Source organism: Drosophila subobscura, chromosome O (genome assembly GCF_008121235.1).
Source record: "Drosophila subobscura isolate 14011-0131.10 chromosome O, UCBerk_Dsub_1.0, whole genome shotgun sequence".
In the NCBI taxonomy this organism is placed as follows: domain Eukaryota; kingdom Metazoa; phylum Arthropoda; class Insecta; order Diptera; family Drosophilidae; genus Drosophila; species Drosophila subobscura.
Window position 1 is genome coordinate 29,367,855 of NC_048533.1, and position 26,411 is coordinate 29,394,265.

The window sequence follows — 26,411 nt, forward strand, 5'->3', positions numbered from 1 at the left end:
AAGCTCTCTGGGCCAGACGAGACTCGCTTTAAGAGTGTGCCACCGGGCCAAACTGGTTTCAGTTGCTGTCAGACCTTGTTCGGGATCTGGTCGCGCCTTTTCACACACAAGTCGCTGCTCCGTTTTCCAGTTCTGTGCCGAGATGCTGCTGATTCCCATACTGCTGGTCAGCATTGTGGCTGCTGTGCAGTCTTCCGCCTCCGTGGAGGAGGTCTTTGCCTCGCATGAGGTGGTGCCCGATGTTATTGCCCAGGCACCAAACCAGTTTCTAAAGGTGGGGCAACGCAGACACACAAAGAAAACTCTACACACCGAAACTAAAACTATTTAAAACTTTCCGTTCAAAGGTCACGTACAAAGAGGGACTCGTGGCGAAGGAAGGCGTAGAGCTGACGCCCACACAGGTGAAGGATCAGCCCTTGGTCGAGTGGTCTGCCGCACCCGGAGACTACTACACACTCATCCTCACCGATCCAGATGCGCCCAGTCGCGCCGAGCCAAAGTTCCGCGAGTTCAAGCACTGGGTGGTGGTCAACATTCCCGGCAACGATGTGGCTAGCGGCGATGTGTTGACTGCCTACATTGGCTCCGGCCCGCCCAAGGGTACGGGCCTGCATCGCTACGTCTTTCTGCTGTACAAGCAGCAGGGCAAGCTGGACTTTAAGGAGCCGCACGTAAGCAACAAGTCGCGTCGCGACAGACCCAGCTTCAAGGCAGCCAAGTTTGCAGAGGAGTATCAGCTGGGCAATCCCGTGGCCGGCAACTTCTACCAGGCGCAGTACGACGACTACGTCCCAGAGCTCCACAAGCAGCTGTCCGAGGAGTAGGCGTGGACACCTACAATGCACACGCACTTTTACGATTATTGCATTCCTTTCGGCATCACATTTTTGGGTTAATTATAGAAAATCGCTTTTGGTTTTATTGACTTTAGTGGAAAGTATTCTATTCGTGTTGTGGGTTTTGGCGGGACAGTCTATTTACCGGCTGCTGTGGCCAGTGGATTGCGCAGCACCAGAATCACAGAGTCGCCGCGCAGAAACATTTTCGAGATGAAGCGATCCTTGTTGACGGGTTTCACCTTCTTCTTGCCCTTGCCCGTGCGCGGCAGTTCCGTCCACATCTCCTTGACGTTCTCCAGCACCATGTTGCAATGGCGGTCGAAGGCCTTTACGCGGCCCAGCAGCTTCTTGTTGTTGCGGCAATTGATGAGCACCTGCGTGTTGTTCTTCACGGACTGTGTGAGCACGGACAGGGGTCCCGTGTTGAACTCCTCCTCCTCCTGGCGAGCCAGCTCCTCGGGAGTCAGCTCAGATTTTGGTTTAACAAGAGCCCTGCAAAATAATGCGAAATTATTTGACGCTACAACAATGGGCAAAAGCCGGCGTAGAGCACATGTCGCAGGTCGGCAGGGGTCTTAGGGACTGGGTTTTCATTGTTTCCTGATGTTACTTACATGTTAAAGTATCTTAGGACCTTGGGAAATGCAAGAAGGTATGGTTTTTTATTGGTTTTTAGTTCGTTTTTGTGATTTTTCCTAACAAACGCGGCTTTTTTACTTTGCTTTGCTTAGAGGTGGTAAACAATGTGACCGCGGAATTATCGATAAAATGTACCGTCGGAACCTTAAAATATCTTGCAAGACGGCATATAATTCTAAGTAATTGGGGTTAAAAAAGATAAAAGATTAATAGAATATTTAATTTTATAATCTAAAAGTATAATTTAAAGCCAATTCAGATAAGCTTTTAGTTTTTCAACCACTCGCGATATTGTTGATAGACTGAAACCAGAGCTGCAGCCCATTAAAAAGTGCTGTTAGACGCGCACCTTTTCGGTTTATATATTTCGGTATATTTTTGAGGTTCGTGCGGTATATTTTATCGATAAGTCCGCGGTCGCTCGGTCCCCACGAGTTTGGAATTAGTTTAGACAAATTCTATTTGCATGGCTGCCAAGAAGCCCAAGATGACCCAACAGGAAGATGAGGCGGCCGAAGTTACCACGTGCACTTACTGGGTGCCGCGCAAGAAACGCCACTGCAAGATGTCAGCCAACAAGGGAAGCCTCTTCTGCGGCGCCCATTGCCCTGCCACTGAGGAGAGCCAAGCTGTGGATGCGGCTGCTGAACGGATCCCCTGCCCACTAGACCCGAAGCACACTGTGTTCAAGAGGAAGCTGGCCAAGCATCTGACAATCTGCAATGCCCGGGAAGTGGCCAGCACGCTGCCCTACATCGTCAAGAACATCAACGCCGGCGAGGAGCTGGAAAATCCCAAGGAAGAGGAAACAAATAGCAAGCTGAAACTCCACGAGCTGGAGGACACAGAGTTCTACAGCGTAATAGACAAAGTGCGGGCATTGTACGAGAAGCACGTGGGCAACAGAATCGAGGATCTGCACCTGCAGCACGCCAGCCTCGAGGAGCCGCTCAGCCACGAGGAGTACGGCCAGGAGTCGCGCAAGCATCTGGTGCAGGCCTCCGCTCTGCTGGGCATCCTCGAGCACGACCAGCAGCTGACGGACAACACCAGCTTCATTGAGTTTGGCGCCGGCAAGGGCCAGTTGGCCTTCTTCCTGGCCACAGCGTTGGAAGCGCAGAGCCTCTCCCACTCGCAAGTGGTGCTGATCGATCGCATGTCGCTGCGGCACAAGAAGGACAACAAGGTGACCAACAAGGAGTTGGTCCAGCGCATACGTGCAGACATCGCGGACCTCAGGATGTCCGCACTGCCGGAGTTGCAGCAGACCAAACGGAATGTCGCCCTGTCCAAGCATCTCTGTGGAGCGGCAACGGATCTCACGTTGCGCTGTGTTCTGGCGGAAGGAGCTGCTGCCACTGACTACATCCTCATTGCCGTGTGCTGCCATCACCGCTGCTCGTGGCGCTCTTACGTGGGCCAGTCCTGGCTGCAGGCGGCCGGCATTGGACCCCGGGAGTTTGCCATCATCACCAAAATGGTCAGTTGGGCGGTCTGCGGCACGGGCGTCAGTCGGGAGCGTCGCAAGGCCATGGCGGAGGCGCACGAGGAGCTGGGCGAGCCGCCCACCCAAAGACTGACTCGGGAGCAGCGCGAACAGATCGGCCACCAGTGCAAAAGGATCTTGGATCACGGCCGTCTCGAGCATCTGCGTGCCAATGGCTTCGAGGCGTCGCTGAAGTTTTATGTTCCGCGGGACATAACGTTGGAAAATGTCGTGCTGTTAGCCAAGCGCAACAATCCCAAGTGCAATAATAAAGATAGTTAATTTTTAAAATTGTTTCTACAAGTTGTTAAACTGTTCAAATAGCGGTGGCTTAAGTGGGCTAAGCTCGATACCTTTGGTATATTTCGATAGATTTTCGGGGCTCAGCTGTTGTGACTCATAAAGTTTTGATTCGCGTAGCAGTCCATTCGGACTCACGTAACGTTTTATGCTATTTTTTTTGGTTGACCTTTTTAGTTTTAAGCTTAATTTGTAAACATTCCAACCAAAGGTAGTCGTGAAAACTAGTCAATCTTTTGGAGAATTGATTGATACATCTGTTAAATTTACAGTTTTAGCGCTGAGACTCCTAACTAGCAAGTAATATCCACTAGAACATCAAAATCGAGAAATATGATTTAAAATTACTGTACATTTACGGTATATTTATAAAATGAGAAGGTATTTTTTTAATGGTTTTGCGGTATATTTGATCAATAACACTGATTTGCTGGCAAAAAAAACATTTATCATTTTTGGAACAAAACATTTGGAAATCCTGATCAAAATGGCACATAAAATGAAGGCCATCAAGTGCCCCACGGATGAGCTGTCGCTGACGAACAAGGCCATCGTGAATATCAATGATTTCACCGAGGAAGTAAAGTCAGTCTCCCTCCCCGTGCCTTTTGGCTGTGTGTGACGCCAGCGCTGCGCTACGTGGGCGTCTCTCTGAGCAGAGCAGCGACTAATTTCATTGTTTTTCGCATTGACAGATATGTGGACATCTCGCCGGGACCCGGACAGCACTACATTTTCGCGTTGGAGAAGATAGCGGAGCTGCCACGTGATCATGTGGGCTTCTCGCTGGTGCAGCGCAAGTGGGCGACGCTGTCCATCAACCAGGAGATCGATGTGCGTCCGTACCGCTTCGACGCCAGCTCTGACATCATCACTCAAGTCTCCTTTGAGACGGACTTTCTGCAAAAGAAGACCACCACGCAGGAGCCCTACGATTCGGACGAAATGGCCAAGGAGTTTATCATGCAGTTCTCGGGCATGGCCCTGACTGTGGGCCAGTCGCTGGTCTTTCAGTTCAAGGACAAGAAATTCCTCGGCCTGGCAGTCAAGACGCTGGAGGCGGTGGATCCGCGGACCGTGGGCGATGGCAAGGAGCCCAAGTCGCGGAATGTCCGTTTCGGCCGCATCCTGGGCAACACGGTCGTGCAGTTCGAGAAGGCCGAGAACTCGGTGCTGAATCTGCAGGGCAGGTCCAAGGGCAAGATTGTGCGTCAGTCGATCATCAATCCGGACTGGGACTTTGGCAAGATGGGCATCGGCGGCCTGGACAACGAGTTCAATGCCATCTTCCGGCGAGCCTTTGCCTCGCGCGTCTTCCCGCCCGAGCTGGTGGAGCAGCTGGGCATCAAGCACGTGAAGGGCATCCTCCTCTATGGACCACCCGGCACTGGCAAGACGCTGATGGCCAGACAGATTGGCACCATGCTGAATGCTCGCGAGCCGAAGATCGTGAACGGGCCGCAGATCCTGGACAAATATGTGGGCGAATCGGAGGCCAACATCCGGCGGCTGTTTGCTGACGCCGAGGAGGAGGAGAAGCGGCTGGGACCCAACAGCGGGCTGCACATCATCATCTTCGACGAGATCGATGCCATCTGCAAGGCGCGTGGCTCCGTGGCGGGCAACAGCGGCGTCCACGACACCGTGGTGAACCAGCTGCTGGCCAAGATCGACGGCGTGGAGCAGCTGAACAACATCCTCGTGATCGGCATGACCAATCGCAGGGACATGATAGATGAGGCGCTGCTCCGCCCTGGCCGCCTGGAGGTTCAAATGGAAATCAGTTTGCCCAACGAGCAGGGCCGCGTCCAGATCCTCAATATCCACACGAAACGGATGCGGGACTTCAACAAGATTGCCAGCGATGTGGACAACATCGAGATCGCGGCCAGGACAAAGAATTTCAGTGGCGCAGAACTGGAGGGTCTGGTGCGTGCCGCCCAATCGACGGCCATGAATCGACTCATCAAGGCGGACTCCAAGGTGCACGTTGATCCCGAGGCCATGGAGAAACTGAAGGTCACCCGCTCGGACTTTATGCACGCCCTGGACAACGACATCAAGCCAGCATTTGGCACCGCACAGGAGATGCTGGAGAACATGCTGGCTCGCGGCATTATCAACTGGGGTTCGCCTGTGTCGGAGCTGCTGGAGGATGGCATGCTGTACGTGCAGCAGGCCAAGGCCACGGAGAGCTCTGGCCTGGTTTCCGTTCTCATCGAGGGTGCGCCCAACTCTGGCAAATCTGCGCTGGCCGCTAACCTCGCCAAGATGAGCGACTTCCCCTTCGTGAAAGTTTGCTCGCCCGAGGACATGGTCGGCTTCACGGAGTCCGCAAAGTGCCTGCACATACGCAAGATCTTTGACGATGCCTACCGCTCGACACTCAGCTGCATTGTGGTGGACAATGTGGAACGGCTGCTGGACTACGGATCCATTGGACCCCGCTACTCAAATCTCACGCTGCAGGCGCTGCTGGTGCTGCTCAAGAAGCAGCCGCCAAAGGGCCGCAAGCTGCTCATTCTGTGTACGTCGAGTCGTCGCGAGGTGCTGGAGGAGATGGAAATGCTGCCGGCCTTCACATCCGTCCTGCACGTGTCCAATCTGTCCAGCCCCGAACACGTGCTGGCCGTGCTCGAAGATTCGGATCTGTTTAGCAACGAGGAGCTGCAGAGCATTGCCCGGAATATGGCCGGCAAACGGGTCTGCATTGGTATCAAGAAGCTGCTGGCGATAACAGACATGATCCGCCAGTCGGAGCCCAACCATCGCGTCGTCAAGTTCCTGTCCAAGCTGGAGGAGCAGGGCGGCCTGTCCATGGTGGCGCGTCCCCACTAGCTACCGACCGTTGCGGAGCTCCGCCTGTCCGTCGTGGAGCTCAACGATGCTTTCTAGGCACTACAACGATGGATGCTTGCCCATTCCATCAGCTCAAATATTGTGACCCCGAACACGAAATCGGACAGCAAAGAAATTTCGCTTTGATCTGGCGAACATTCCATGGGTAGAATGGGTGGCCTGGAAACCTTGCCTGTCCCCCAGTCTTGCGTGTCTTGTGTGTGTAATTATTGTAATTAGTCGTCCCCTAGCTGTATTATTATTTAACCAATTTAATTAGCCCTTGGGAATAGTTCATTAAAGTTGTATTAGAACATTTTGTAAGCGCAAACAAAAAACCTAAAATGTAACTGAATGATTTGAGATATGTCCAAGTATAATCCTAGCCTCGCTCGCTGTCTAAGCCCAAATGTCATGAACGAACCAACTAACCAAAAGACTTTCTGTAACTGGCATTTAGCGACCAAGGAATTGCATTGCCCGAAACTAGTCAAATGGCATAAAACACAGACAAAAAACAAATCAATTGGGAGCAATCCTTTTATACGAAACATGTTGTATTTTGTACGTTTTTTGAAGCAACAATTTTGGAATTTATCTTTAGATAATTCAACCAAACGAACAATTTTTGTATACAGATCCAAAACCGGGCCAAAAGTCAGTTAAAAGAAAAACTTATATGTATAATCCCTATGACTCTTTGAGTGCAAAATGTGTCCACATATTTCCCTTCCGTAGGGAATATAAATATCCTTTAGAGGGTTGTTATACTCGTCTTGTTGTATAACAGTTTGCACAAATGATAGGCACACAGCATACTGTGCTACTACTAGATCAATTTAGGTTTCAAAACTAGCTTAAGAAGGTGCATGCATTGACTGGAAGTCAATTCCGTTCGAGTAACTGCACCCCCAACAAAAACCATCGATCGATCGACGAAATGTTAGCCGAAGCATCGAATTAATATAATGACAAATGAGGCTGAAAATGAATTCATTTTCTAGCACCCAGAACAAAAACCGGTATTCGATTTACTTTTAATAATGCAAAAATAATTCTCTGTATTCATTGAAATATGATAAATATATTTAATAAAATTATGTATAAATGGAAATGTCAGTATTGAATCATCAATTGAACCCTTCAGGGAACATCTCAATTGAAAACTAATAACTTGAATTATTTCAATTAAATTCTTTTGAATAATGTCTCTCGGTTCGCCGCCAGACGTCTGTCCAGCTGTGAGGCGGCAGAAATTATCACCAGCCAGAGCCGTGACATAGCAAAAGCCATAACCCGATACACCAGACATCGATCAGCCGTTCGGACGCCGCACTGACCCGCCAGCAGAGGCTGAGCTCGGCGCTGGCCAAGACAGGGCCAGTCTTGATGGCACGGAACCCAATCAATGCTGACCACAACCAGTCAGAGTCGCCAATTGCCGACTGCTCCAATATGTAATTTAAATAAATGATTTATAATGAAAACACTCGAGCGGTGCGCGCGTCGTATACGTAATATGGAGTAGAGCAGATCGGAGCATAGAGTAATTGATATATGGCGCTAATTGCGCTCGACGCCCATTTGTGGTGCGAAGCGGTTCAGTCCAGCGGCGGAGAGCGCCACTTTATCAGCGCGTCTGAGGAATCCTGGGCCCAGAGCCGGAGCCAGAGCCACTCCACAGTGTCGCGACGGTGTCAGGTGCCGCTTATTAACTAATTAAAGCTGCATATTTGTTTAGATCTTAAAAATAGATTTGCATTGCCATTTGAATGGAATTGCCGCTGGCTCTTGTCCCACAATTAGTCCCACAAATGCATGCTGTCCGGGAGCTGTCCCTAAACCATTTTCCACGTCACGGAGGGGAGAGTGCAAGCAACCCGATCCCGTCGACTCATCCACCCACCCACCACTTAGCAGGCCAGTGTGTAATTAGTGGGCGGGCCTGATCCGGGCCTGCGCGTCATCCGCTCACGTATGCAAAAGTTTTTCGTGACGAAAGTCCAGTCGGACAAAGTTCAGTGACCGGGCCAAAAATGCAACGACGAAGCCCAAAATTAAAGCCTAAACGGATTTTCATTCAGCGTCGTCGTTTCCCTTTAAAAATAAATGCGAAACTTTTACAAATTTGTATTTTTGTTATTATTAATTGAGCCCCGCTCTCGGCCAGGGCGCACTTGTCCGGCCAAAAGCAAAGCCAAAGCCAAAGCCCGCGCCCGCTGCCGAGCCGCCGCCCCAGTCGCAGCTCAGTCGCGCCCCTCGTAAACTTTGAAACCGGCCCGAGACGACTGCTGCCTGACTGCTGACTGCCTGCCTGTTGTTGTTGTTGCTGTTAAAAGCGCAAACGCCGGCAGCAAAGGTTCGATTTCACTTTCGCACGCTGTCTCGAGAAAGGTGGACGAGGCAAACGCGGGGGAGGAGGGGGAGGTGCAAGCGCATCTGGAGCTAAAGCTGGAGAGGCTATGGGAATGGGTAGGCTGTGACGCGGCCTCTGCTCTGTCATGTGTTTTTACTTTGCTGCTCTCACTTGCTTTCTTTCCAATTGAACGCGCTCTCTCGCACTCACTCTCGCTCTCTTTCTGCTCTCTCTTTGCAGCTCCGGATCTGTTTCCTTTTTCGCTACACTGCAATAAAAGTACATCTCTCTGATCCACTAAGATAAGCTGCACAACTGCAAGTAGGAAGCTTTTTTCGTCAGTGCAGCGCAGTCCAAATTTGTTGTTGCATTTTCTAGACAGTTCTTTGGGTCTCTCTCTCTCTCATTCCCCAGCCCAAGCCCGCGCAATTGCTGTACTTATTTCGCTAAATTAGCTTTCTTTCCAATTGAACGCTCTCACACTCTCGCTCTCTCTCTCTTTGCAGCACCGGATCTGTTTCCTTTTTATACCCATTCATACACTGCAATAAAAGCATATCCCTCGCTGAACCACTCAGATAAACGGCACAATTGCGAGTAGGAATCTTTTTTCGTCAGTGCAGCGCAGCCGAAATTTGTAATTGCATTTTCTAGACGGTTCTTTGGGTCTCTCTCTCTCTCATTCCCCAACCCACCCCCGCGCAATTGCTGTAATTCGCTAGCATCGCTGGCCCACCGATGGCGCAGGTACCCGGCGTACCAGCTACCTGCTGCCGCCGCCTGTGCATGAGAGAGTGAGGCAAAAGACAAAAGCAAAAGCAAAAGCAAACATCATGCAAAAATCTTCCTGCATTACACAAACGCGGAAGGTTTTTTCGCGCTGTACTCGCACATTTCATGGATTTTCCAGCGCTCCAACTGCATTTTCATGGCATTTTCATTGATGTTTTCAAGCGTGTGCATGTGCCCGTATGCGAAACCAGCAGTTAAATTAGCAGTTTTACCCGTTGCGCCTCCACGCTGCACTACAATTTTACACTGCAGTGTCTCGGACTGTGTTTGGGGATTTTGTTGTACGGTTTTTGTTGCAATTTATAATTGAGTTGCAATTTGGCATGCGAGCCAAGAAGTGGCCGGGAGAGTCAAGCCCCGAAACTATTTGTGGTATTTGTGGGGGGTGGGGGGCAGTTTCGTGGAACTTGCATGCGTATTCGTCATCAAGTAGATATGGGCAAAAGCATTTAAATTGAGTGGATTTTGGGCGGAAGGATTCCGCTCTCAAAGGAACCCCCAGTGCCAGTCAGGGGTTAAGGGCAACCAGTGGGCATCTGTATTTATATCGCATTTATATCCTAAACAGCAGACACAACCCACAAGATTACACAAAAAACCCTAACCATGAGGCATGATCAAAAGCCGGTAACAAACCGAAACACAAATCAAAACGCAGCAGCCAGCAGCCCGAAAATCAGGGCAAAAAGCCGGCGCAGAACCCAACCAACCACTCGAAATCTGTGAAAATGTTGCCGCACGCGATCGGGACATTCGGACTCGCATTTCATTTCATTTCATTTCGATTCATTGATACACACAGCCTCCAGCAGCAGCAGCAGCAGGAGGAAAAAAAAACCATGCCTCGCCTCGGCACAGTTCCAAATTAAATAATACGATCAGAGATCTCTCTGTGTGTGTGTGCGCTCCTCCTTATTATTATTATATTGTATTCCACCCTTTTTTTGCGTGCTGCCCAGAGCGGCGTTTTTTTGTGCCATTTTCTTAGGAATTCCTTGGCACGCAGCAGCCGCAGCAGCAGCAGCAGCAGCAGAGTCCATATCCCCTGTCGCATGATCAATCAGAACGTTCCATCAACATTCCCCGATCTCAATCTGGATCTCCTCTCTGGGGCACATACATATTATTGACTTCCCAGCGACGCGTCGTAGTTCACTTTCCTTTTTGTGTGAGACGGCGGCAGCTGTCGGGGGTGTAGGGCGGCACGTGCCTAGCTGCTGCTTTCTTCACTTTCGTCGGCAGTGTTCTCGGGTTACGTTACCTCTCGGAGTTACCCCTTTTGCGGGGCCACGCCCCCGGGTCATTATAGCGCACACTTACGCAAGGCGGATATTGATTTCGGGATTGGCAGCAGAGGAACTACGACAACTACGACGACGACTAAGATGTCACGTGTGCCCCGGATGACATCTGTTTGTGTGCCCATTGTGTTTCACTTTTCATCAAACTTATATTAATAAATTGCTTGGGCCATAATTAAACCGAATTTGATATTTCCGGCCCTGGGGGAGAGGCAGACACTTGGTTCGATGAACCCACTGAAAAATCCTTGAACCCACACGATCAAGACGCCAGACGAAATAAATATTTGTATACATATGTATTTGCCAATAATCTATTTCAAACAAAGAACCAAACACAAAAAAAACTAAACTTAGAGAAGCGTCGCGTCTGCTGCCCTTTTGGGTTCTTGGCGGCACCCTCACAAAATTATTGACCAGCGCTCCATCCAACCCAAAGAGTCGAGGAAACGGCCAAGAAAAAAACAGGGACAAGCAGTCCGAACTCTGACTGACTTTGAGCGGACTTGTCTGTCTCTCATTGGAATGGTGGATGGATGCTACCCAAATATTTCTGTTGCTCAGGAAAGGACTTCTGTGCGGTTCGTCCATGGTTTTTGCCAGTCCCTTTTCCCCCTACTCCACCACACACACATATCTCATTCTAGTCAACATGCCACAAAACATATAATTCGAAATTTTTGATATTTCATCTGACCATTTTGCGGAGAAAATTGCATTTAAACGCCTATTATGCGCTTTTTATTTGCAACCCATACTTACTGCCCCGACTGCCCTGGCTGACTCAGTCGGTCATGCAAAAACACAAATCATTGTTTAAGTATATACTCGAAGCGTAGCTATAGTACATATACATATATATATCCAACAATGTGGTTCATATTTATACTCGTACAGTCATGAGACACTCTGATCTGTCAACTAGTCGGCCGGCTGGCTGGCCGACTGGCTTCCTGCTTTGGGAGTTAATTAAATAAAGTCGTAATATCGTTAGCAAATAAAATAAATTGTCTTCAATTACATGAAATGACATCCAAGGCGCAATCTCGGTGGTGATTGACCTCTTTCAATGTGACATTCTTGGCTTGATTGCCCCGAACTTCGCCAGGAAGATAAGCAAAGTTTATATACACTTGCAAGCCATACATATACTCGCTCAACCCCATGGCTCTGCGCCTTGCACTTAATCAAAAAATACGACAAAATCAAGTGTAAACAAAACTGCAACGCAGATCGCGACTCGAACTTTCACTCCGCCTCGGAGACCGACTGCGACTGCGAGCGATCGGGTGCATTGAACACATGAATATCTGGCAGCAAAATAAAAATTTAAATCCCATTTATACATATACACATGCACATTGTATGTATTACAATGCACTGTAAAAATAGTTGCCAGTTACTGTTAAATCAGTTTTAAATTTAAAACAAAAGGAGGAAGCTGTGAAGAGTAATTAGCGCACATTGCCAGAGATGTGAGGTACTGGAGTGTGGAAGTGTATTTAAATATCAGAGATTACTTGGCACTTAGTTGGAGATAAATTTGATTTAATTTTGATTACAGTTTTCCTTGAAAGTTGAATTTATGTATAAGGATTTTGGAGTAGCTACTGGTGGCAATTTTGGTTTCTTTATGTGACCAACGACAGCCAGGATAAGCCACTTAAATTACTATTTATATTACTACATATGTATTAGCATAAGTGTGTTAATTATTATAAATAGAGATTAAAAATTCCCTGTTGCAGCTACTTTTTTATGTGCCCAAACAGTCCAACATTTATTTCTGCTTGCAATTATTATAAAATATTCCACGCCATGGATGATCACTTGTCACAAATCGAACAAAATCGATCCAGTTTGGCTAATATTAGAATCAAGATATGCATGTACATAAATACTATATAAATCCGTAGCGATCTGTGCTAGAATTGTTTAAGAACAATCTCGTCTTCTAATGCCATGTGGTCGACCTTGACGCTCTACCGAGAGTTTATTGTCCTTTCAATAGAACACGCTAAATAAACTCGAATTTTAGCTGCCGTACCCAGAGATACCCATATACAATATATCTTTAAATATATAATATATACATAGCATATATGTATACAGTTTTTATATATGAGCTGCACTAATTCTGCGACGAACTAGTTTGAGATTCCAATTCCGATTCCGATTCCTGAAAGCCGAACAATAATAAGCAAAAAACAGTCCACAAAGTGCATATAAAAAATGTATTTAAATTCATCCACAGCCCAGCCGTGCTGACTGACTTCAGATGCTACGAGTATGTCCCCATGTCCCTCTGCTCCAGCCCCAAGATGCTGCTCCCCCTTCGAGCAGCTGACTGGATCTACGCGCGCGCCTGTTTAATTGCATCTGCGTGGGCTTCTCCGCCTGCTCCACTCCCTCCTCCTGGGCCACTCGCTTGTGGCATCTCTGTGTGACTTTATGCAAATTAAACAAGTTCGCTGCCAAAATATTGCCGTCTGCCGTTGATTTGTTGTTGCTCTGCTGCCAGCCTGCTGCTGCTGCTGCCTGCTGCTGCTGCTGTATTTGCTTTTAATTATTTATTTGCATTTATGTGATGAGTGTACAGCTGTGTGTGTGTGTGTGTGCACTGTACAGGTGTATTTGTCAGTGTAAGTAGTTTGGCTAGTCCCCCTCGGGCACTGGCAGCTTTTGTGGTGTCTGCCCAAAAAGCGATTCCAAAAACCAAAAACCAAACATGTTTCATGTTTTTTGGGCGTTTGCTGCTCGAGGAATATCTACGTTATTATTGATTAGCTAAATTGTTGTTAATTAGTTTGACTTTGAACTTGATTCAGAGCTTGTTTGCCATGGTGGGGGCACAAATGTGTCAACAGTCGTCTATTTTTGGGGGGTTCTTCGCTGGCTATTGGTCTATTTCTTGGGGGTGCTAAGAACTAGCCACAGTCACGTGTTGGACACTCTTTTAGCAACTGTCAACTGATCTTTCGCCCCTCTATAATCTTTCTCTTGCTCTCCCGCTTGTTATCCAATTTGCAGTCTGGATTGTAACTGGCACTGCCTAGCCCCCATTCATGCCCTAATTGCCGCCCAGTGGAACTCATTTCGAGCGTTTCATGATCATGACTAAGGTCAGATTCATAAAAAACCGCATAAGCTGCGAGTAGACCCAATTTAGCGGACACAAAACGACACACTCGAAATTTGTGCGCAAAGAAATGAAAAGCGAGCGAAATGGAAATTGTTTATGCACAGACGAAAGGCGAGAGACCAGACCCGAGACTAGACCCTGCATTTGCATAAACATTTGCACGTTCATTGTGTATCGAGGCATTGTGGTTTTGGGTGTCCAGTGCCGACTCGTCTCGTATCGTGTTGTATCATGTGGATGGATGGCTGCGAAGACCCTCGCAGAGGCGCTTCCATTTTCAAGGGTTTGCCTTGTCTGGCAGCTCGGATTTTCCGTTTGCAACATTGAACTTGAGAGCTCTCCCCGATCTCTACGATCGGCTGTGGCTGTTCAGGTGTTGCCGGAGTCAAGTGCTGCCGGATCTGGATATGTAGCTGGACAACAGCTAGTGTTGTTGCTGTATCTGGATCTGGTGCATAAATCATGCGCGTCCGATGATATCACGTGTTATAATTAGAACGATGCATTTTCACTTTTCACATCCCCAACATCGCGCGATCAAATGTCCGTATCCGCATAGGGCTGGCCAACTTGACAGCTGAAAATCGTGATATTTGATGGTAGCATGAATGGGGGGTGGGGAAGAGGGGGAGCAGCGACACCCCATCGAGCCATCAATGGAGCGAACCAATGCCCGTAAAGTGGCGTTCATTATGACCTCCTGGTTGCATTTGTTGTTGCCAGACTGTTGCCATTATTTGCCATGCTTCTTGTTACAAAGTAATCGCTGGCGGCTCTTTAAAATATGCAGCAGCGATACTGTCAATAGTCCGAGAGTATCTCTGCTCCGCTGGCCCACTCCAACTTAGAACTGGAGACTCCAGTGGCCAACGCCGCCAGAGCAGCGCGCAGCAGCAGCAGGTTGACCATGAGAACATGTTATTAAATTACTGTAATAATGTATTAAGTATGTAAGAATGCCACAAATGTTAATATGTAATAATAATTGTAATAGCTTGTTGTTGTTGCTGTTGCCAATCTACTCGACTTTGGTCAGCAGTCCGCAGTCCGCGGGAGGGTGCCGCTACGCACCATGCTACGAGTCGCGTTGTCAAACGTTCAGCGGAACTCGCATTTGACATTTTCATTTTCAATTCCATGAAAAGTGTTAATAATGCACTTACACATGTATTATGTATGTGACTGAGTGACTAATACACTTGCACATGGGCGGTCCGAATCATTCAAGTATTTCAATTTATGACTCCTTGACTTCAGTTTGCGTCACCTCAGCCTCGGACTGGGTGGGCTTGGCTGCAGCTTCCCTTTTGGCAAAGGGAAATCCAAAAACGAGTCGAAAAGTGTGCCGAATTTGTGCCTTAAAATAACTCTTTGGATGCACAAATAGAAGCCCAAGGACACCATTCCCCACTGGTGACTCCCAAAACTATTTGCGGGATATTCCCCACCTATAAATAAATTTCTTTATTAAACTCACGCGATTATTGGCTATGAATGTTTAGTGCTATTGCGTACATAAATCCCTTAATTATATGCAAACATTCTGTTGGCTGGCTTTGGTGGCTTTCATCAAGACTCAACTCAATGTATAAATATGTTAATTAATTTTTTTCCCACTCTTTATTCAAAAATTGTTACTGGTCGCGGAGCGTTCCCGGTGCGCATTTGCTTTCTTCTCTGCGTCGGCGATGATTATTTTGGGTGTTATGCAATCAAGACGATAATTTCAACATTTCTACTATAATAACAAAAAAGTGGGGGGAGGAGTGTCAAGGATGTGCATATCCAGTTCTGATCATTCGATGGCTGGCGTCTCCGCATTTTATGAGCATTTATTTGGTGTTTCTTTTCTGGCAACGAGTTAAACGTGTAAATAAATATAATTATTTTGTCAATTAATTAAATATTATTTATAAATTGTCTCAACTGATGTCGAACAATTGCGTGTGTCGTGTTTTGGGGCTCTGTCGGCATTAAATGCTCTAATTGATGGCGGAGCTAATGCCAAAAAGTGCTGCTCTGAGGCTAAATTAGCATTTGGTCTGCCATTTCCCAGCACTGACTGTGGTTTCAGTTTCTATATTTACACAATTGCCAATGATACCATGAAAAAGACTGCAAAATATGTGCAGCCAGACGCTGTCTGCGACTGTTTGCTTATCCGCCCACACACTGGCCGCTCGTTAAACATTTATAAACAAATTATGTCAATTTTTGTGTAAACATCGCAAATCGAGTGCAGACAGACCGATGTCTGCAGTGGCAAATATTGAATGGCAGTCGACACTCGATTCGGATTCGGATTACGGACCAAAGTTTTCCGTTTTCAGCTGTCACAGATTGCCGTTTGCCATTTTGTGTGAATGCAGCAGCGCTGTGTCGCGTCAACATTTGAGTTTGGCTTTGCATTTTTGTTACTTGAGCTAAATTACAGCGCTGGAAATACGGAAGTTGTTATTGCTATTACGGCATTGATTGCAACCTGCACTTAGAGAGAGAGAGCGGAAAAAAACACGCAGATGCATATAGATGCAGAGAGCGGGAGGGAGAGCGACTCAGTTGTGGCTCAGGAGGCAAAGGGCGTCTGGCTTTGGCTTTGGCCCAAAGTTGTATGCTGCTAATTTTGATTTATTGCACATTGCCTTTTGAGGCTGTTTTTATCTTCTTAATGCTTCCTGCTCTCCATATTCCCAGTGTGTCTATGACTAGGCCAAGTGTTTCCCCGGTTCTCACCCGCTCATTGAGACTGAATTGATCTCGAGTTCGAGTTCGAGATCGGAGCATGGCGCGCGTGTTATTTGATATTGAACTTGGCTTTGGCTTTGGCTTTGACGCTTTACACCGAGTGTGTGTGAGTGTGTGTGTGTGTGGCACGAGCTCTGTGTCTCGCGTTTAACTCGCTCTCGTTATTGTTGTTTTTGTTGTTGTTTTTTCGTCTTATTCTAATTTATTAATTATTTATTTATGTTGTCAGCGCGCACAATACACGCCGTAGGTGGCAGGCACTTTTGCTCTGTGTCGCATTTTGTGCATTAAACGCCTCTGAGCCATTTGTATGATTATTGTGGATATTATTTATGCAAAAGCCAAACTTTTAATGCGCCACATACGCTCAGGTCTGCGGGGGTGAACGTCATGCCACTTTATGCACATATTTTTGTGGCTTAACAGACACTTTTTTGTATCGAAACTCAATTCATATTTGCAGCCTGGCTAACTGGCTCTCTTCTGGCAGTCAACAAGTTCAAGGCTAGGAATTTGTGGAGTTATAATATAGGGAATTAGAGACACTAACTTAACACTTTGATTTTGTCTTCCTGTAAGTGCCTCTCGGTTAGAGGATGGCTTCTAGAAATGATTGACAGCTAATAAATTGCAAAGAAAATAATTTATGTACCAGACCCTTTGGTTGTTTTTCCCTCGCTCCCTAACTAGATCATTCAATGATCGATTCAGTGTACATTCTGTAACTGCCCCCCAGCTGTTTAACGTCACAAATATTCCGGTTTACCCAAAAATAATTGAGTTGAAAAAAGTACCAATAAACAAAGTAAAATACTTGTTTCGCTCAGAATACGATAAGCTAATTAATTGGTGCTAATCTGTGCAACAAAGAAACCTAATAATAATAACAATAAGAGTAATGTGCACATCTCGGTCTGGGGCAGTCGTCTGGCATAGTCCCAGTGCCAGTGCCAGTGCCAGTGCCAGAGACTATGGCGGCATTCTGACGCGTTTCAAATGAGAGCAAAAAATTAATTAAATGCATTCTGTTTGCCAGCAAGCAGACGAGTTTTGCTCCCAATCGTAATACTCCGAGTTGTGTTGTTAACAATTTAATTGCAATTTATACACTGGGAGGTAGGACTGGGCGTTTATGGGATTCTCACTTGCTAATCTCAAGGTCGCCGGGGAGGCTCTGTGCTGTGTTTGGTTTTTTAATGGTGAATTAAATGTCGCGACGGGGCTTGGAGTCAGGCTAAGAGGTTTGATCCGGCAGAGTCTCCGCCCTGTAGCCATGCCCTGCTATGATTCAATCAATTGGTAATTTCATTATAAAAGCTTACACTACCAGGCATCGGGTGCCCAGGGTAAAGTCCGGCAGAAATTCGAACGAAGACACAGAAGAGGCAGCGGCGGTGGCCACATGACACCTCGAGACAAAAAGAGAAGCAGAGGAAACCTTTCTATGATCCCATAATCCACGAATAAAACTAAAGAAACCAAAAGACCAAGCACACACACACACACACTCCACACTTTGACGCTTACCAAAAAAAAGCTCACAAATAGTTCAATGAACTTTTTGTTGCTTTTGTCTCTTTTATTGTATGTTGCTATGCTGGCGCTCTCGCTCTCTCTCGCTCTCTTCGTCTGTCTCTCTCTATGAATGCATATCTCGCTCTTCCTCTCTTTCTCAGTGTCTTTCGGCTTGGGTCTGTGTTTGTATTTATTTATGCTTTATTTTTATTTGTTTCGCCTATTTGAATTCAATTTTTCGATGTAGCCACAAAGGTGGGAAATATCTTTGTGGCAAGCCTCAAAATGCATTGAAAGCTCAGGCGAGACACGCGTGTAGACAGTGCCTCAGACATAGACATAGAAATGTTTATTTGTAGATCGAATCACGCTTACAACAATCCAATGCCCGGGCGCCATGGCTGTCTCGTCTTCATTTAAATATTAGTTGAGATCTCTGTCTGGGAGCGAAATTATTGTCACGTAGCCCAGACAGGCAGACCTGCTGTTTATTTTGAATGAATTTTGATAGCTGCATGCAGGTTGCACCCCCCACCACCGCACTCGCCATAAAACGACATTTTCACATGCCTCTAATCAAGTGTGAATAATCCCATTTTGGGGACCCGGCGGCCACCATGCAAAAAAGCCTTTAAGCTTAATTGTTATGCTGATAGAGGCGCTAGATGGATTGGTTTCAGCTTCAGGCACAGCAACAACACACAGCCAAGAGCCTCACCTGACAGGTGTACCAAACAAACACAAATACACGCACAGGTACCAGTCGTAGTGTCTGCTTGTGGGTGAGTGTGTGTGTGTGTGTGTCTCGGCCAGCTCACGTTTCGTTTATCGTCTTGGGAAGCTCCAAACTGGGGAGTTTGTTTTTTTTCATTTTTTTTTTATTATATTTTTTCGTTTTGTTGGTTTGCCCAAACACTTTGATCATTTTTACACACCATAAAATAATTATGAAGATATTTTTGACATGCCCAACGCGTCGAAGAGTTAATGCTCTTAAAGGAAGTTTAATTGTTGTAATAGGCAGGGACTTACATGCCGTAAATAAACCAAAGGTAGCCGATTAGCATGAGTTATTAATGAAGAGCTCCCAAATTTGCAAGACTCACATTTACCTTCAGCTAGAACTCTCTTCCCTCTCTTTGCTGCCACAAATGTTTGCCCAAATTCGCTACAACCCATTCCAAGTGCTTCAAATTCGTCGTAAACTTATGTGTAATAATAGTTTTTTAATTGAATTGTCGCAAATGCCAAGTACTTTGCCTCTTTCCAACCCATTTTGGCTGCTTTTTGCTTGTTTTGTTTTTGTTTTTTTGGCATATTTTTGCTGTTTGTGCTGTAGGCGCGTGCGTTTTGGGTTGATATTAATTAATTGTCATGTGCCTTATTACACAATCTTTGTGCGAGTGGGCGGTGCGGGTAGCGTGATGCTGATGCTGCGCTGCTTACGCAATTCGGTGGCGTTTGCACAGGTGCCCCTCGGGTGCTGACGTCACTGATAGCAGAGGCAGCGACAGCGGCAGCTCGCTCTCAGTCTCCCTGCAAAGTACACAAACATTTAGTTATTTTTCATGCGCAAATCGGTTAACTTGGACTTGGCCAACAGTCAGGCTAAAGTCAGTGCCAAGCAATGAAAATTGCAACGTGTTTTGGCATTAGACGTGAAAGTGCGAGTTTGCACTCGAGACTGTGGGCACCGGGGGGAGCGCTTCGCTGGCAGTTGGGGCGTGAGTGGGTGCTTGGCCACTCGCTTGGACACTGCCTGAAATGGGAACGGGAAACGGGGCTCTGCACGGGGGTCGGTCTGCTGCTGCTGGAGCTGCTGCCTACACCAACGTCAGTCAGTTGACTTTTATGGCACGTAATTTGCAATTGGCAAAACCAAGTCCAAGACATCCACGACAATAAATGTGGAGAGCTGCCAGCGCAGGCAAAACTTTTCACTTTTCATTTTGCGCTTTTCCATGCAACTCCCATCAAGAGTCAGGCAGTTGGCTGTACGTGCCTCCTGAGTGTTTTTTGGCCTGTTGGCCTATTAAGTCGCTGGCCCTTAGTCTTGCCTGGTTCTTGCACTTACTTGCATTTGGCTGCTGGCCAAAGTCTTGGCTTAATGCTAGGAAAAACCCCCTCGGCAGCCACTCACTTAATGGATTCGGTCAATCTATGCGTCGAGGCGACCCATTTAATGCGAATATTGCGCATACGCCCTGTTGACTCCGAATCAAGACCACGGACTCATGACTAATCGCAAATTAAGACGAAATGCAACATTTGGCACGTGAATCGTCCGATAGCTATGCGACAACAACCAACAAACAACTAACCAAATATGCCAACTATTTTTCTTCTCTCTTTTGGCAAAACAACACAAAAATATGTTTGCAAATTAGGGGAAACTCTCATATTTTTCAGGGCACCAACCAAGCCGGGAGATGAAACCGAAACTGAAACTGAAACTGAATAATATATAACAAAAGGCACTTGTCAGGGTGAAATTTTCACTAGATATTCAAATGAACAACAAATGTGGCGACGGTGGCGGTGGCAGCTGCTGCTGGCTGTGGATTGGATTGGATGTTGCCTGAACAAACAGCCAACACACAAAAAACGGAAACCGTTAAAGCCAAACAACAACAACAGCAGCAACAGCAATAAGAAACGTTAGTTTTGGAGTCGCTTTCAAATTGTACAAGTTGTTGGTGCTGCTGCTGCTGCTGGCTGGGGTCCCCACCGCCTCCATTAATGAGGCGTGCTCCGTTGTTTACCCCACTTGAAAGCGACTTCAACGACGGCGCTGACGACGCTGTTGAAGATCAATGGATTGTACGACTGTCCAAGACCAAGAGCAAAGTGCCTGCTGGTGGTTGTTGTTGTTGGTCTACCACTTTCGTTGTTACTGTTGTTGACTTTGAGCCGCCAAAGCTTTGAGCGATTTTTCATTGGAATAGAAAGTGAATTGAATTCGTTTTCGCTGCTGTTTCTCTCCGTTCCATTGCTCTTGAGGCACACCACCTCTATCGCTCTCGTCTTCATTGGGTGCTGGCTGTTTACTTTGAAAACGGAAAGCGAGGAAGAGCCATACACCAGATGCGATGCTGCTATCTGCCCGAAAATTGGAGCATGTCATTGACCTTTTGCGCTGAAAGCCCGTAAGCAGTGAGAGTGCCTGCCGCTGGTTGTTTATCTTTCGATTTAACTCGTTGTTGCTATTGTTGTTTGTCCAAGGGAAAACACCAGCGGTAGAGGCGAAGCTTTTGCTGGCTGCTCATGGATTTTACTCGAATGCAAGTGTGGGGTTCCCTTTAGAAGGGATCTGAGATTCAAACAGATATTAAGTAAAATAGTGATTAAAAGTAAAAGTTTTGTTTGCAAGTTTTGAACATTTTCTGGCACATTTTCCATTAAAGATTGAATTATTATTCCTAAAAAGCAATCAAAAAGTAATTCTTCCATTTCCTACTTTGATTTTGAATGCATATCCTGATATTCTTCAAGCATTTTTTCATATATTATTTTCTGCAGGATTTTCCATAATTTGTAATCTGCCAAAACCGATTTTAATGAAAGATCTTTAGAGACATGTGTCGCTTTCTATTTTCTAGGGTGTCTTCTAGCATTTTCCAATATGGTCTCCATCCAGCCCCACGGGCTGCAGTCCGCTGAGTCGATTTCTTTTACAAAAATGTGTAAATTAAACACAGGGCAGCAGAGGCAGCGACAGCGACAGCAGCGACAGCGGCATCAGGCCAATGAGTTTATTCACCTTTCGCCTAATTATTAAAATACATAAACGAAATGTACCAAAAAAGAAGATACTCGTATGTACATACGCTTCATATACATATGTACATACATATGTACAGCTACAAGAGGCTTCGTGCAAAAGCTTCGGTCAGGCCGATGACGAAGACATCGATCGACTCGACAACTTCAATGAAATCAATTTTACGATAATAAGTTTTTGAGCGCCCCCCTCCGAAATCCCACCATGGGGCGGAGAGAAAGAGGCCTCTGCCTGCGCCTCTCCCTCTGCCTACGCCTCTGCCGAAGCCCTGCCTGTCGCTTCATCAGTCCCAGCCAGGCACCAGCCCATGTACCGTTGGAAATTTCTTGCTTTTTCTTTTCTCAGCCTTTGAGTGTGTGTAGCATGTGTGTGCGTGTGTGTGATTGAGTATTAAATTTGTTTTTTATGTATTTTGTTGCTTGTTTTTGTCGCTGTTATTGTCTTGGCGAAATGTAGGTCAAGTTATAACGTGAGAGAGTGTGTGGGGCCAGTGCCGTGTGCCTTGTGCCGTGCGCTGTAGCTGGTGGGACGAAACGTCGGGAGTCATCCCGTTGCCGCCTCTGGCTGACTGAGAGTCAGAGTTGGAGTCGCAGACAGATCGTCAGACGATCGTCCAGGCGCTGTGGCAGTATTTTCTAGTAGCTTCCTCCTCCCAGGCCAGGCCAAGTCAACTTTCACTTAGAAAGTTCTGCTTGCGGTTATGCCGAAACGCTTTTTGGCTGCTCGTGTGCGAGTCTGTCTGTGGGGCTGTAAGCGATATGAATGAATCCAGCAACAAGTTAACTGGGTCAACTCGTGTGGGCCTGGGAATATGTATACGAAAATGTCTCTACATAAATATTTATCTGCCTGATCCAAGATAATCACCGAAAGCGATCGCCCGGCGATCGAGTTGGGATGATGGGATGAGATGATCATTTAATTGCATTTTCAATGCTGCCTGGGAAAGCTTTCCGTTAGGAGCGACGTCATCGTGGAGCAACCTTGGCGCGATCAGCTGACAGACGCCGAGCGAGTGGCTCCGACTGCGAGTGGATTTCCCTGAACTTCATACTGAAAAGCTAAGCTAATGTGTGGCTGTGTGTGTGTTTGTCTGTCTATTAATAGCGCCATGCATGCTGCTCGCATATCCGCGTCGTCTGGCGGCTGCCGCTCTCTCGCGCTCTCTCTCTCTCTCACTCCGTGGTGTACTTCCTGCTGGAAAAACTTGCTGAGAGCGCGCTGAGTAGAGCTTTTGCTCTCCTCTCTCAGCTGCTCTGTGCTTGCTCTCAGAATGCCAATGCAGTTCTCAGTTGTTGCTGTTCTTGTTTCGCTGGCTGCTTTGTTGTTGCTGTGCCATTATTGACCTAATCACTTGTGGAGCACAAACGAACATTGAACTTTTACTTCCGCATTAGCACTGCATATGGCTTATTGCACTTTTCCACAGGAGATTCTCCTCTCTTCTCTTCTCACATCAGTCTTGGCTTTCTCAATCTTTATTGATCATTTGAGGCAGTCCGGGCGGCGGCGACCGCCCAGTGACATTAATTAATGCCCACAGATTCATCAAATATGCGCTGGCCGTTTGGAAAATCATATTTTATGCGCCCCCCGGCAGCAATTTGTCCAAGGCAGGGCCCCCAGAGCGAGGCAGAGCGAAAGAGAGCGAGATTGTGGGCCTGGAAAAATCTTGTAATTTAATGCGACAATTTTGTACGCCTCTGGCAGAGGAGAGACTCATGCCGGACCCATACTGGAGGACCAGCAGCCAAGACGCCATGGGTTGGGGCTTTCAATAATAAATGCATTTGGAATTTTCTGTTTTAAATATGTTTTTCTTTTAATATTATATTTGTATGGGTGGTTTTTGTGAGTGCCTAAATGGGGTATTGGGGGGGAGGAGGATGCTTGTCGAATGTGTGGATATATAAATAGCTTAATATTCTTACGATCTAAACAAATTTGTTGTGCTCCGACGTACAGAATATTCAAACAAAATGTGAGCATGGTAATGCATGAGAGAAACGTAGCAGAAGTGAACGAACGAACATTAAAAATTGTTTGCAATAAATAATAGATGTGGTTTAAACAAAATGAAGCTTGCTCTTGAAATATGACACTAAATTTAATACTTTTTGCATAGTTTTTTTCCCATACAAGTATAACCGATGAATATATTAGGTACATAACATATATGGGTGATATGGTAGGATAGACGGTTGGTTCTTCCGCTTTTTGTGTGCGTTTGTTTTTGTGAACAGCAATGAACAATATTTGCATTAAATAATATGATAATAAATAGTTAATATATAATAGTTATGGTAATTATACAAAAAAAACTACATAAATACAAAAGTTCAAAGTTCTGTGGATCCCGATCCCATCCTGCCGCGATGGCCGCACTTTCTCCGGCGCCGACAGCTGGAAGTCTCCTCGCGGCCACGCACGCGTAACCAGCGCGCGCCCCCAATCATGCCCAGAATCTGGTGAATAAGGCAAAGGCGGTATGGGGTTGATGTTTATGTTTTGGATGTTGATCCTTAGTACTGCCCGGTGGGATCTAGGCAGTCCTGTCGCCGCTTCTGGCGCGTCTCGTTTGTGTCGCGTGGTCGACGGTAGGTTCCTGTGGGATCCAGCATTTTGTCTGATTTTCTGTAGCTCTTCTTACGCAGCGAAAAGTGTTGCTTGATTTACTTTACAGCCGGGTATTTGTGGGCTGGAGATGTAGCTTGTGGCTTGGTGGCTTAATAGGTGCCAGTGGGGTCCAAAGCGAGAGACATTTTGAGTTTGATTTGTAAAAGATTTCTTATGCGATGAATAATATTTGTTGGCTCTATCTGTTGATAGCTCTTCTTCAGTATTGACCAGTGGGATCCAGATAGGCAGCCATGGTTATGTCTTGGTAATGTTTATGCGGGGTAGAGTGTGATGAAATTTTGCAGATTTTCTGTTCTTCCTTCTCGTCTCAGTACTGGCCAGTGGGATCCAAGTAGGCTGCCATTTGTATGCCGTTTATGTACCAAAAATACTCGAATGACAAACCGAACAAAGTCTGGCTGGTGATCTCCTCCTTTGTTTAATTTAAATCAACCTTATGTTTGTCTGCTTATATACCATTTATATTGAACTTTATACTGGTTCTCTTGGGCCTGTGGACTTTGCTGCTGTTGTTGTAAGTTCTTTTATTATCACCAACAGTGGACAGTGTCGCTGGGTTTTTCTTGGCTGATTATACAGCGTCGCGTGTGTGTGTGTTTTGGCTCTTTTTTGTTGTTGTTGTTGTTGTTGGTCTATAGTTTTTGTGTGGAAGAGTCACTGACACTTAAAATCCATTAAATACTTTTGTTGGATTGTCTTTATTGTTTATTAATAAGCGGCTGACAGCCTTTTTTTGATTGTTTGATTTGTTTGGTGGCTTTTAAGGGTCTCAGCGACGCGTGTTTCACGTTTAAAGTTGACTCGGAAAATCTTTCAATTTGTTTTAAAAGAATTTCTTTTAGTTTTAACTGAATGTTACGTGAAAATCTGCGGACTTTTTGGCTGTTTGTGGGCTGCCAGTGGCTGTTGCTGTTGCGATTACTGCCGGAGCTGGTGGCTGATCTTGCACTCTCGAACGTTGTCGATATTTTGATTTGATTTTCGTCGAGCCGTAAGCTTAAATGCTCGACGGCTGGCGACGGCGACGACGTCAGCAGCGCGCTGCTCGGAGAGCGGGAGCAACAGCAGCAGCGGCAGCGGCAGTGGGGAGAGCGAGTGCAAAAGAGAGCGATAGCTGGCAGGTGCGCTGCTCTTAGTTTGTGCTCTTAGCAGCTCGGCTGCCGGAGAGAGCGAGCCAGCAAGAGAGCGACGCGCGACGTTTTCATTCATGTGAGCTCCAGGTGAGATGGCTGGAGAGAGGGAGAACCAGAGTGTAGCAGCGGCGCTCTTCGTACCTTTCCAACGAAGGCAGCGCAGCTCTCGCAGCCGCTTGGATTTCATTCAAGAAACAGCTGTTTTGGCTCGAACTGCGACACGATCGAGTGCCCTCGTTATTCTCGCTGCCCGAGGAGTCTGTCTGTGTGTGTGTGGGTTCTTCGATGTTCCTTTGGGCAGCGATCCTACTTCGCTTCTACCTTTTGAGTACCTGCGCAGGTAGTCCTTCTCGCCTATTGGTGCTCCCGCTCTTGCCGTTCTTACGATCATCCTGAGACGGAGGCTCCACCCACATTTGGCTCTTGGTTCTGGGCTAATTGATGTACCCTCTCCTGGCCATGACTGTGCCAAATGCGCTTAGCTCGGGCCACAACAAGTAGCCCTGCAAATAGACATGCTAGGCATGCCGGATTTACACTGTCGCCGCTGCTCAAACAGAGACCGGGCAGGAATCCTTGCCAAAATGCTAATATCCTTACGTGGCATAAGTCCCAAATTAATGGTCTTTGAGCCTGGCGGCGCGACGGCCACTGCCCACTTTATGTGACATTTGCGGTAGCCTAAGCCAGGGCCAACTCAAACGGCTTAAGCCGCAACTGCCAACTCATAAAAAGGATAAACGATGCTCGGGGCATGAGTCAGCAGGCGACGGTTGCTTCCGCGAAATGCGACACCCAAAGGCAGACCCAGTGCCAGTCCCATCCAGCAGAGTCGATATAATCAGCAGCAGCACAAAAAACTTCTCGAAAATGTTGCAGAATTTGCCAGTTTTTGGCCCAA

The 26,411-nt window shown here is 46.8% G+C and overlaps 5 protein-coding genes across 6 annotated transcripts; 3 read left to right on the top strand and 2 right to left on the bottom strand.

Moving 5' to 3' along the window:
• The first annotated feature begins 49 nt into the window (after nt 1-49).
• LOC117896221 (protein D2) lies at nt 50-17,969 on the top strand. 2 transcript variants are annotated; one of them, XM_034804355.1, is made up of 3 exons: nt 50-274; nt 348-828; nt 17,936-17,969. In XM_034804355.1, the coding sequence occupies exons 1-2, from the start codon at nt 143-145 to the stop codon at nt 825-827; spliced, it is 612 nt and encodes a 203-aa protein (XP_034660246.1). In that variant the 5' UTR covers nt 50-142; the 3' UTR covers nt 828; nt 17,936-17,969. The 2 variants fall into 2 exon arrangements, with proteins under 2 accessions (XP_034660246.1, XP_034660245.1); XM_034804354.1 differs by having other exon boundaries at nt 348-829; nt 17,933-17,957.
• LOC117896223 (probable small nuclear ribonucleoprotein Sm D2) lies at nt 896-1,597 on the bottom strand. The gene is made up of 2 exons (XM_034804357.1): nt 1,457-1,597; nt 896-1,334 (listed from the first exon to the last, which is right to left on the bottom strand). Coding segments are annotated over exons 1-2 (360 nt in total). The 5' UTR covers nt 1,459-1,597; the 3' UTR covers nt 896-976.
• On the top strand, nt 1,881-3,260 carry LOC117896219 (tRNA:m(4)X modification enzyme TRM13 homolog). The gene has a single exon (XM_034804353.1). The coding sequence runs from the start codon at nt 1,948-1,950 to the stop codon at nt 3,247-3,249; it is 1,302 nt and encodes a 433-aa protein (XP_034660244.1). The 5' UTR covers nt 1,881-1,947; the 3' UTR covers nt 3,250-3,260.
• LOC117896218 (vesicle-fusing ATPase 2) lies at nt 3,684-6,614 on the top strand. Its single transcript, XM_034804352.1, has 2 exons — nt 3,684-3,852; nt 3,963-6,614. The coding sequence occupies exons 1-2, from the start codon at nt 3,755-3,757 to the stop codon at nt 6,103-6,105; spliced, it is 2,241 nt and encodes a 746-aa protein (XP_034660243.1). The 5' UTR covers nt 3,684-3,754; the 3' UTR covers nt 6,106-6,614.
• A 6,159-nt stretch (nt 17,970-24,128) lies between the features above and the next one.
• LOC117897999 (peptide tarsal-less AA) lies at nt 24,129-25,347 on the bottom strand. Its single transcript, XM_034807127.1, has one exon. The coding sequence runs from the start codon at nt 24,356-24,358 to the stop codon at nt 24,260-24,262; it is 99 nt and encodes a 32-aa protein (XP_034663018.1). The 5' UTR covers nt 24,359-25,347; the 3' UTR covers nt 24,129-24,259.
• Between the last annotated feature and the right edge of the window lie 1,064 nt (nt 25,348-26,411).

Coding starts and splice junctions, on each gene's coding strand:
- LOC117896221 (XM_034804355.1), top strand. CDS start 143: ATGCTGCTGATTCCCATACTGCTGGTCAGCATTGTGGCTGCTGTGCAG. Junction 275..347: donor CACCAAACCAGTTTCTAAAG/GTGGGGCAACGC, acceptor TTCCGTTCAAAG/GTCACGTACAAAGAGGGACT.
- LOC117896219 (XM_034804353.1), top strand. CDS start 1,948: ATGGCTGCCAAGAAGCCCAAGATGACCCAACAGGAAGATGAGGCGGCC.
- LOC117896218 (XM_034804352.1), top strand. CDS start 3,755: ATGGCACATAAAATGAAGGCCATCAAGTGCCCCACGGATGAGCTGTCG. Junction 3,853..3,962: donor GATTTCACCGAGGAAGTAAA/GTCAGTCTCCCT, acceptor TCGCATTGACAG/ATATGTGGACATCTCGCCGG.
- LOC117897999 (XM_034807127.1), bottom strand. CDS start 24,358: ATGCTGGATCCCACAGGAACCTACCGTCGACCACGCGACACAAACGAG.